This window comes from Pollachius pollachius, assembly GCF_949987615.1.
Source record: "Pollachius pollachius genome assembly, chromosome: 1".
Classification (NCBI taxonomy): Eukaryota; Metazoa; Chordata; class Actinopteri; order Gadiformes; family Gadidae; genus Pollachius; species Pollachius pollachius.
The window spans coordinates 5,516,924-5,529,210 of NC_136934.1; the positions used below are offsets into that span (position 1 = coordinate 5,516,924).

General features: G+C 47.4%; 1 protein-coding gene across 1 annotated transcript in view; it reads left to right on the forward strand.

Annotated features, from left to right (window-relative positions):
* Positions 1-12,033, forward strand: part of adgrv1 (adhesion G protein-coupled receptor V1) — a 138,424-nt gene extending 126,391 nt beyond the window's left edge. The window contains exons 95-97 of the mRNA XM_079751739.1: positions 5,591-5,776; positions 9,079-9,250; positions 11,590-12,033. Of these exons, the coding sequence (XP_079607865.1) occupies positions 5,591-5,776; positions 9,079-9,250; positions 11,590-11,708 (477 nt within the window). The 3' untranslated portion in view covers positions 11,709-12,033. The remainder of the gene's footprint in view (positions 1-5,590; positions 5,777-9,078; positions 9,251-11,589) is intronic.
* Positions 12,034-12,287: the final 254 nt, after the last annotated feature.

Genomic DNA, 12,287 nt, shown 5'->3' on the forward strand with positions numbered 1-12,287 from the left:
AGCCCCAGGTTTTGAAAGCGAAGTGACGCTGTTCTCGATTCATTCCCCATTCCAAGGGGCTTCGACTGCAGGCCAAAGTCGGACGTTTGTGTCGCCAAACCAAACACCGGTGGTCATAAAACAATGTGAACAATGAAGCCTTCTCAAGAAAACGGTCTGAGTCATTTAATTTTCCCCACCCCCATCCCAGCCTTTTAGAATCTTGCTGGTCATTCATTTGCCTTTGAAACTGTCTTTCGTGTTTGCACTCCTTATCGTTTCTGAACCATCCCTTATTTCCCTCTTCTGTCTGTTCCCCTATCTCTTATCTGCGTATCAGATAAGACAACACTTTGCCTTTTTGAGACACAGGGCAACTCCAGTAAAAAAAAAGCTCCTCTGTGCTGGAAATAGCCAGAATCTCAGACCCTGTTGTCCCCATTTCCCATATTGGAAACAATTCCACATTTATTGAGGCTGTCAGCTCTATAGAATCGGCATGACCTTTGACCTCAAACCCTTCCTTTTCCACAACAACTGTCCATCAAGCCTTTGACGCCTCCAGTCCTCCCCTCTGCCTCGGCTCCTGCAGGCCTCTTCTCGTGACGATCACTGTGGTCTCTGAAGGCCTGGAGGTACAGAACATCCCTGTCCCTCGGAGACGTCATCTTCCCGTAAAGTGTGCCACCGGGGTCAGCGGTGACCATCGGTGATATGTGGCGTCCGCGCGCCAAAGACGACAGTCTCGCACTAAAGTAAACTCCAAGCGCCGCCGCTCGGTCCGGTGAGCGGGGGCGATGTCATTGTCAACAGACGCCGTCGTCCGTAGCGCGCCCCTGCCAGATGGCTTTGTGTCCGCAGGCGGCCGGGACATCACGGAATGTTTACCGAGCGAAGTCGTCGGGAGAATGTGGCTGCGCTGTGAGATGTCTTGCTATTGGTCCACACGCACACACGCACCCACTCACACACACACACACACACACACACACACACGCACACACACCGTGTATGTGGTTTATCTTGTGCCTCATCAGTGGGTGATTACTGTAAACGTGCATACCGACTGCAACAAAGGCCATTTTTGTCTTCAGATCTGTGTGTGTAGTTTTACTAGAAGTTGCTAATGACTTTATTTGAGCGAGTGTAGAAACTCTGGCTTTGGCCGAGAGGCTGTTATGTTCCCTCTCTGCTTCATCTATTCTGATCTTTGGATTTAGATGTTGTGCTTAAGAACTTCAAGGCTATTACACACACACAAAAACATTCACACACAAGCAAACGCACACACTGCACATATTTGTGGCTGGCAATAATCTAGCGGAGATAAATTAAAAATTAAAAATAAATCTTAGAAGCAGGTTTTTGCCACCATGTCTTGGCCTTTGGGATGTTTTAAGACGTGCTGTACTCTGTGTGTAGTTCACAGATGCAGTGTACTATTCTTAGCTACTGTTAACTAGGAAAACTGCGGGGGTTTCACTCAAATATGGTAGCATCCTCGTTGGGAAACAGACAAACAACCTTTGATATGAACTGTGTCAGGCAACAATGATTTCAGGAGACCAAAGAGTGAACTGACCTAGTTTTCACCAGGATACGTACATTCTGTAGGAATATGAAAAGGGAAATAAAATGTGCTATTGTTTGCAAAGAATGTGTGCGTGTGTGTGTGTGTGTGTGTCTGTCTGACTGTCTGTTCATCTGTCTGTCTGAACCATAAACAGGTAAAACCACAAAGCGTAACCCGGCTAGCCCTTTGTTTGTTGAGATGGTAGGCTCTCCCCGTGATCAGGGAACAAGCACCACCTGGTTCACCTGAGAACAACACAATGAGGCCGTGGTTTAAAAGTGAATCCAAGGCAACAGTTGGCAGAAACACCTGCTTGAGGCCAATCCCTGCGTGGTTCTGATTACCTACTGCAGGTTAGTGTGGGGCAGGATCGGGGAAGTTCTTTGAAGTTGTGATCTTCCACCGTGCTCGTCATGCGGACGCCACAAGCTGTTTCATGCCACGTCAAAGGCGCGGTTGAACTTCTCATGGAGTTTTCATCCCGCAGAGAGGTTTCCATTGGGTTTGTTTTCCCCTCTGTGGAGTTGACCTCCATGTTGTCTTCCAAACTTGTTTGTGATTGCATGGGACATAACAGATGGTTACTCACAACCATGACAGAATTCTGCAGAGGTCAGTAGACTGTGTGTGCGTGTGTGTGCGTGCTTGTTATACTCTGCAGGCACCTGCATATGTACAGTGTGCACCATAGCATCGTGTTATTGATTCCTGTGTCTGACTTCTTACAGGATATGCAACACCCTGCCCAGGTGTCTGTTTCCCAATGAGGATTCTGCAATATTTTAGTGAAACCCCCGCAGTATTCCTAGTTAACAGTAGCTACGAATAGTAGCTACGAATAGTAGACTGATGGTTCAATTGGACTTTGAACCATCAGTACATTTAGTACTTTTTGCAGGTCATTCCAGTTTCTCTCTCTCTCTCTCTGTCTTTGCTTCTTTAAAACTTTGCTTCTACAACATTAGGCCACCTGATCTGCACCTCATCAGGCTGAGCCGGACATCATTAAAGCATGGCTCCTTGTTGTTCTCCGTGACTTGTCTTGTAAGCCCCTCAGCCCTTAAACAACATCCTCATTGCTTTATCACAGCTGTCTAACAGGCCCAAGGACCCATTCACACTCTGAAATCTATTTCCTTTACAAATAAGTATTTGTAAATAATTAGGACTGAGATATTGTTCTCTCGTAATGTCTCTCGTAATGACATTTCCCAACTCATTACAAGGTTGTTTCTGTTTGTTACAAGCAAGAAAATATAAACAGTTACCCCAAGTATAGGAATCATTGAATACATCTGGTGAATGTTCAATCATCACAGCATTGTCTTTCAGTTCACTTTCACTCTATTTTTTCTCCTTACATCCATCATCTAACTATGATCAACTTTTTATTCCTCCTTTACAAACTTCCTCATAAAAATCGTTCCGGTTTCCATGGCGACCCTCCTTCTCTCCTCTACGCCTTTCTCCTATCTGCGCCCTTCTATTCCGGTCCTGCACCATCATGGCCTGTCCCTCCTCTACGGGTCGACCAATCACCATCACTCTCTCGCCCCTCACGGCCGCCTCTCTTCCCGCTCTCCATCTGAATGTCCTGGCTCTGCTCCAGCCGGCCCCGGGGCCCCGGTTCCTCTGGGTAGAGGAAGGACTTGTGTAACCAGGCTCGCTAAGCTAGAGCCGGTTCCCTGTGTCCCCTGTGGCTCCTCAATGGAGGGCTAATCACCCTCTGTGTGTGTGTCAGTGTGCCGTGCACAGTGACAGCTACGCACGCACACACACACACACACACACATACGTGAGGCTCCATCTGTGGATGCACACACACATACACACACAGGCTGGACGCGCGCACACACACACACACACACAAATGTGTGTGCCTGTGTGTGCTTGTACATACATGCATTTGTGCATGCACAAGTACACACAGAGACACACACACGTGTGTGTCTCTGTGTTTGTGTGTGTGTGTGTGCGTGCGTCCAGTGTGTGTGTATGCGTGTGTGCATCCACACAATTAGCCTCACTTTACATACGCATATGCAAAGGAGCTGACATCGGCTGTCTCTAATAATTGTCAAGTCACAATACAAATAAACTGGGTGCTGTCACCGTTCTTTAGTCTAGTCGTGTTCCAGGGCGGCTCTTCCGTGTCCCTTCCTCTGTTGACCGTCGCGAGCCAACTGTTGATTTTCCTGTTTCTAAGCCGCTGGGCTTCGGGAGTCCGCAGGTAATGGTGATAGCGCCGCCGCGTAGCCGTGCTCTGAAGCTAAAGCCGGACCACTGGTATCCTCGGTTTATCAGCCTGTACAGGACCTAGTGCTGATGGGTTGTCGGCCATAAAACAAGGGGCCTGTTTGCTGAAGCCCAGGCCTGGCCCGTCATCGAGTGCTGTACAGAGGACAGAGCAGCACAGACTATTTCAGGACATTTTTTAGCCACGAAAACGAGGTCATGGCCTCCTAGGGTGCTCTTATTGCGTATGGCACAAGGGTTTTCCACTGGAAAGTTAAAGTTTAGTCGAGGTTAGGGGAGCTCTTCCAAGAGAGAGGGCATGTCATAATTTGATGCGGTGCGATTCCGACGTGTTTTCTGCTTAGACGTCGGTTTTTCTTCTGTGGACACTGGGGAAACGCTTAGCTTGGCTCGGTTTGTCCTTTTCCTTCTGCAGGGCAAGGAGTCATGAGGTCTAGCCTACCCAATCTATAGTTTCACTTTTAAAATATTAGTAATATATATTAAGTCAAGACTCATGCTGTAAATAATCTGAGATCCCTCTTTTGAAATAGTTAATGATGAATACAATTCTATTTTTTTTTTATTCATATATATATATGAATATGTATGTGTGTATAGGTGTGTATGTATAAATATATATATATATTATTTATATATATTTATATATATATGCGTGTGTGTGTATATGTATTTATACAACAGATTGATTGAATGATTTGATTGAATGAATTGATTAAATTGATTAATTTGCTTAATCTTATCTAGAAGCCTTTATAAACTGAATGGTGCATCATTCCCACTGCCGAAAGAGTCATTTACTTCATTTGATTAATTTGTTACCTTTCTGTTATATTGTAATCTGGTTTTGGATAAATGGGATGCAAATTCGGTCCTAAACCCACACATTTCCCCCTGAGTGGTGGGAAACCTGTCACAGCCCCCTGGTAAATGACTGTTTTGTTCATCATTAATACAATTCATCGATTTAGAAAGAGTTGTTATCTTAAGCTGTGTACCACATTCGTTTTTTATCATTCTTGTGCCATGGGACGTCTTGAATCACAATATCGATGCCGCTATTTTAACATTAAAACAAACAAAAATGGTACCCTAATTAAAACCTTCACATTCCGTTAAGCATGGAAGAACTCTTCCCCCCTGTCTCTGTTGGTGTGTGTGTGTGTGTGTGTGTGTGTGTGTGTGTGCGTGCATGTGTGCGTGGAACACACACGTGCGCGACCCTGTGCTCTCCCACCCTCATGTCTGTGTGGGACCGCTGGCACGGTGACGGCCGGTGGAATGTGGTCCACCTCTGTGGTATGTGGCGCCCGCACGCTGAGAGTCAATTCACGGCGGCCTGCGGTGGACATTGTGGGGGGGGTGGGCGTCCAGCGCAGCGCTGTCATCAGTGAGGTCATGCCCGGACATGACATCACACAACTTGAACACATGAATGCGTGAATAGGTAAAGTGTGTTCAACAGAATTTGGTCGGTGCGTCAGCGCAAATAATGTGTTTTTAACAGCTATTATAATAAAATAAGTATTGTTTTGATAATCCTAACTTCCTAAAAGGGTTGGAGTCCCAGAGAAAGGACCAAGTTCTTTTAGGAACTTTCTAAAATGCTTTTTTAACATTGCTTTTATTTTCTATCTATTTTACTATTTCTTTCTTTTACTTATTTTATTTTTATTGTATGACAATGTTTCTACGTGAAGCACTTTGAGCCTGCCTCGTGTATGAAAAGTGCTATACAAATAAAGTTGCCTTGCCTTTCCTAAAACATGTCTTTCTCCCCAGGGCTTGTATGTGTTTGCCGTGTACTTTGTCGTGCACAACCAGCTGTGCTGGCCGGCTAAAGCGAGCTACACGGTGGAGATGAGCGGCCACGACGCCCCCGACTCCGCCTACCAGGAGGGCGGGGCCGCCGTCGTGGGCGGGGACATCAACAAGTCCACCCAGAACCTCATCAGTGCCATGGAGGAGGTAGGAAAGGGGAAAGCACAGGCACCCATGTATGTGGACACACACAGAAATGCACACACACACACACTCACGTGCATACACAAATGCAAACACGTGCACGCATGCATGTGGAAACACGCATACAGAGATGCACACACACACACACAAGTGTTAACACATGCATGCATGTTTGCGGACACACACACACACACACACCCACATGTACATCCACACATACAGACACAAACACACGCACACACAGGTGGGTAAAGATAGCTATTGATATACATCTGTCTGCCTCTGTCAGCAAATTGAATTAGGCATTTCCCTGATGTAACTTTTAACATCCAGGGGGGCTCCAAAGGCCACAGAGCACCTTAAAGTTGTAGGAAGGGATTAGGAAAACTAAGACATTATTACTAGGGAATCATACAGCCTATTCATAGTAATTAGACATTTCTCACACAACAAGCCCTCTGAGGCTGACACAGTGATTAAGGGCTGTAGAAATAAACAGACTGGACTTGACCTGACTGTCACCTCTGTCTCAGTGCTCTGCCCCCCCCCCCCCCCCCCAATGTCCACCGCAGGCCGCCGTGAATTGACTCTCAGCGTGCGGACCTGAGAGTCAGCCGGCTGGGTAAATGAGATGGGCGAGAACCGTCACGAAACACTGAAGGAAATCCTTCGCTGTTTAGACCTGTTTTTCTATCTATCTGGCTGACACGGCACTACCCCACAATTATTGTTGGAGGACGCAGGGGGTTATGTAACTGGGTCAAAGTGTGTGTATGTGTTTGTTTGTGTGGGTGTGTGTGTTCTTGGTAGGCCTCTCGAGCACTTAGTCCTCTGGAGAATGCCATATATGGCACTAGTCGATCTGTTTAAAGAGTGAGAGTGAGGAGGGGGGGAGTGTTAAGTAGAGGGATTGGTGGGCAGAGGAAAAAGATATAGGGGGCAGATTTAACATCATTACTCCCTGGTCTCGCTTCTCTCAGTAACAGCAGTCTGGTGTTTCATCTGACCACTCTCTCTCTTTCTCTGGCTCTCGCTCTGTCGTTCTCTTGCTCTGTGTCATTCTCTCTCTTTCTCTCTCTCTCTCCCTTTCTCCCTCTTTCTCTCTTGCTCTGTGTCATTCTGTCTCTTTCGCTGTCGCTCTCTATTTTCTCCCCACCCTCTCTCTCGCGCTCTCTCTCTCCCTCTGTCTCTCTCGCTCTGTGCCATTCTCCCTCTCTTTCTCTTTTGCTGTCTCTTTCTCTTTCTCTCTCTCCCTCGTTCCCTCTGTCTCTCTCTCTTTTTCTCTCTCTCCCTCTTTCCCTCTGTCTCTCTCTCCCTCTGTGTCATTCTCCCTCTCTTTCTCTCTCTCTTTATTTCTTTCTCTTTCTCTCTCTCTCTCTTTCTCTTTCTCTCTCTCTCTCCCTCTGTCTCTCTCGCTCTGTGTCATTCTCTCTCTTTCTCTCTCTCTCCCTTTCTCCCTCTTTCTCTCTCGCTCTGTGTCATTCTCCCTCTCTTTCTCTTTCGCTGTCTCTTTCTCTTTCTCTCTCTCTCCCTCGTTCCCTCTATCTCTCTCTCTTTTTCTCTCTCTCCCTGTTTCCCTCTGTCTCTCTCTCCCTCTGTGTCGTTCTCTTCCTCTTTCTCTTTCTCTCTCTATTTTCTCCCCACCCTCTCTCTCTCTCTTTACCTCTATCTCTCTCTCCCTCTGTGTCATTCTCCCTCTCTTTCTCTCTCTCTCTCTTTCTTTCTTTCTCTTTCTCTCTCTTTCTCTTTCTCTTTCTCTCTCTCTCCCTCTCCTCACTCTGTCTCTCCCGCTCTGAGGATCCAGTAATCTTGTTTCATTCATGAGTGCACATTGACTTTCTGGAGACTGGGCAAGTCCGATGCGGCTGCGATGTAGTATCGTGCATAAAGAATGAGCACCCAGGCAGAAGAGAGGGAAAGAGAGAGAGAGAGAGAGACACACACACACACACACACACACACACACACAAACATAGACTTAGTGTCTGGAGAGCAACAAGAGTATTGATTTGGAAAGGGGGCTATAGCTATTGCTTTAAAGAGGACATTTATGCGGAAAGATAGGAGTTTATAATCTGTGTGTGTGAATTTGAAAATGTGTGTGTTCCGTGAAATCACCGGGAGTTACAGGGTGGAGGTGAGGTGAGTTGTATGCCTAGTGGTGCCTAATACAGCCTGGGACAGTCTGAACCTGTTACAGACCAGTTCAATACACACACAGACACACACACACACACACACATACACAAACACATACACACACACACACACACACACACATACACAAACACACACATACACACACACACCGACACACACACACACCGACACACACACACACACACATACACACACACACAAACACATACACACACACACACATACACAAACACACACTGGCATGCCCGTTTACAGTTGGCTGTGTTCACTTGAATACAATAACCGTTTCCCTGTTCCGGTTTGAAATGAAGGTTTTTGAAACGAGAAAATCACCCTTCTTAACAATAACAGAGTCTTTGTGAATGGAGCCCATAGTGCCTGCTCACATGCTCACTAATCTCACACCTTTAGGCGTTCTTTGTCTCCTTTAGCCCTCTGTCTCTTTTACTGCATCTCTTTCACCCCCTCCTCCCTCTGCCCTCCTCCGCCTCTCTGGATTTATTCCTCAACCCTTTCTCTCCGTTCATGTGTGTGTTGCGTGGTTTCGTTGCCACTCATTCGCAGTGCTTCACTTGTGAAATTGGCTCACGGTGTTTGCTGCACTTTTTGTGGTGAGAGGCTGACCTGCCTTTCACCCCTGAACCCCCCTGTGGCCCCGGGCCCCAGCCGGGGCCCCGGGGCCCTACCGGCTGGCGTGGCCGTGTGACCTCCACCTGACCCTAACCTATAACAGACCTCGATACAACGATGCAGCCGCTCTCTGATTGATATGTGGGCTGAAGTGTGTGTTTGTGTGACTGTGTGCGTGTGCGTGTGTGTGTGTGTGTGTGTGTTGCGAGGACATGTTAATATTGGTGACCAGACTTTGACCTGATATTTATCTCTCACTAAGAATTCCCATGCATCACCAGAGCCCAATTGTTCACACTCCTACCAAAAGAAAAGAGAACAAATGATTACCCTTACTTCATATGTGTGTTTCATCTCTTTTTAACCGGACACTTGTGATGTTGTGAACCACTGGGTTCACATGTAAACCGTGTGCAGCAGCAAGAGGTCTACACACGCCGTTAGTGCTGGCATGGCCATTAAATCTGATTGTGTGTGTGTGTGCGTGCGTGCGTGCGCGTGTGTCTGTGTATCAGGTGTCGGACTGGGAGCGGGCCTCGCTGCGTCTGAGCAGCCAGCCCGGCAGTGCGTTGCGGCCCAGCCCCGTGATGGAGAGCTACGGCACGGAGGGGGGCTTCGTCAACAACCTGGTGGCCGGCGACGAAGACTCCCAGGAGTTTGACGACCTCATCTTCGCCTTAAAAACCGGTGAGATATGGTCCTCTTATCTGTGTGTGTGTGTGTGTGTGTGTGTGTGTGTGTGTGTGTGCACATTCACAGCCCCAGTATCTATTACCTTTGGTCCTACTCACTCAATCCTTTTTGGACCCCCCCCCCCCACTATCGTTGCTGCCATGGAAACCATTCTTCCTCCATCCCCATCAATGTTTAATGAGCTGAGAGCCGATATATCATACTCACACGCACACACACGCGCGCTCACTAACACACATGCTCACAAACACACGCTCACACACACACACACACACACACGATAACAAACACGATACCCAAACTCACGTTTTCAAATCATAGATTGTTGTGGTGTGGCGTCTGCAGCCTGAGACCTCGCAGAATCCCGAACAATGAGTGAGAACATCTCTCAGAGGAGACGGCTCGTTCTTATTCCCCTCACATTCAGCGCTGGGCAGACGACCCTGACAAGCGGCCCAGTGAGGTGGTAACTCGTAGCAACTGAACAGTCGTCCGTAGTGTATTAAGTTAAGGAATGACGATCGATATGAAAAGGGAGAGGTTTAAAGTGAAAGTATTTCAAGTAAAAGATCCGGATGCGACCGGATATTTGGGAGTGTTCTGAAGAGCACTGGTTCATCTCGGAGGCCTGCCGTGCGTGCCTTGGGTCCTGGTTACCTTCCCAATACTAACAAGGCCCAGTGGGACGCCGCGCTGGAGAGACACGTCTCGCATCTCCATCCCAGACAGATGCAACAGGTTACTACGGAAACAGCCGCATTAGAGCACAGCACCCAGCAGGTGTGAGTTTGAGAGATTTAGAGGTGGTAATGAGGAGGGATTAGTGTTTTGGTCGCTAGAGTGGAGGTACACTCAATTCCAGACCGAAACAGAGCTGTGTGTGTGTGTGCGTGTGCGTGTGTGCGCGCTTGTGTGTGTGTGTGTGTGTGTGTTTGTGTGTGTGTGTCTGTTTGTGTCTTATTGGTTGTGCATGCTGTAAGGGTATACTGATGTTTATTCGGTTTTTACATTAATACAACTACTTCACAAAACGGTGGCATGTCGGCAACCAAAACTCCCATGATGCATTCTGATGCACTTTTGAGATCCCGCTGATCCCTCCTTTCAAAAATATCTTGTTTGTCGAGGTCGACGCAACCACACATCCGATGTGTTTTGGGCGTGTTGTGGGTATTCAAAATAGGCTTTTGTCGAAGCGGTGGGGCGAAACGCCACACGTGACTGAGCTCTTATGAGCAAAGCCTTGAAGTCAGGCGGATGCTCACTGGGTACCCGACAACTGAACCCCCCCCTTAACCTCCTTCATGTAAGACCAAAGCTCCAACCAACCGGGGTCCACTGTGAGAGCTGGTCACCATGGAGAAGATCATCAGATAAGATCACCACATAATAAGGGTTAGGGTTACTTCCCAGCGGGATTATCTCTGTATGCCTCCATAATGAGGCGCTCACCTCCTCGCCGGTCCTCCCTGAGAACACCTGGAGGAACACATACAAGGACGTACACGCACACACACACACACACACAAACTAGGCTTACGTGTACATACAGAGGCCAAAGGGGCAGCTTACGTCATTGTTCCTCCACGTCTCCGACAATAGGAAGCCCATCTCTGATTGGCCGGGGTCGTGGGGGGGGCTTAGTGCACCTGGTACACCTGAGCTGGGTGTTAACGCCATGGTTACGTCGTCCCGGGTTCAGTGTCCCGGTGTAAAGAGTGAAGGTGTTGACCTCATTAAGTGGAGATAGGGATAAGGGATGTTCCACATTCACTGTATGGCGTGTTTATGGGGTCATTAACTCATGCGATGGGGTCTGTTATGCAAGGGTTAGGACGAGGAATCTCATTGGTCCAGCGTTCCACACGAGTCACTGTAAAATGTTATTGGTTGCTCTGCGCTGTATGAGTACATAACACACTACATAACACTCACAAAGGAGAGTGGAGGGGTTCGATAACATGGTCCCAAGACATGGATGGGATTATGTACCCCCATAATAACTTAACTGTACTGAAATGAATAAAGATGTTGTGTGTTATTGTTCCATTGGGCTAGGCTGATGCGAATGCATGCATGGACTGGTTGAATAACCGTTACCAGACCTGGATGATATTAATCTGTCTACATCCCCTAACATTCTTTGGGTTCACATGTATCCATCTTTTATCCGTTATATGAATTAAAGTGAATGCTTTGAGAATGCATAAAACCTTCCCACACGCACACAGGCACAAGCACACAAACACAAACAAACGGTCGCACGTACACACACACACACTGTTGAGTTTGAGTCCCTCATGCTGACACCTGGCTCCATGTGTCTCCTTTAGGCACCGGCCTTAATTTGAGCGACAGCGAGTCGATCCACGAGGGCCACGACGAAGGGAGTGTCTCCAACTCCCAGATCGTGGAGCTGAGACGAATCCCCATCGCGGACACCCACCTCTAACCCCGCCCTCCCCCACAGACCTCACCATGCCTTCCTCTGGCAGAGAGACACAAAGAGAGACAGCACAAACTACTTATTTTTATTTTACATTTCCCGTTGCACTAAAACACGATCGATAGTTCGATAGTTTTCTTAGAGTTGTTTGATATATGAAGCCTTTTTTTCTTTTTAAATATCTGATTTGTTTTTTATACTTGTAAATGAACATATCAATGTTTTACTAAATTAAGTCAGAGTCTTTCATGAAGTTTCACTTCCTCGAGTGAGAACAGGTTGGCCTCTTGTTGTACATATTGTTTTTTAGTAAAGAAAGAGACAGCCAGATGTGCCCTCAATACAACTACTGCTGCAGAGAGGTGGAGATGGTGTGAAATTGTTAATAAATAATTTACCAACTATTTTATACTCGGATGTGTTGACTCTGATTCTCTGCGGTTGAGGAAAAAAACCTTCTGTGAAGGTCAGCTGTCGGAAGATGAGCGCTTACTGGAATGATATAGAGGGGCAAAGAGGGCAGGGGAGAGAGAGAAGCTATGAGGGGAGGGAGGGAGGGAGGGAGGGAGAGGGAGATAAGAGTGG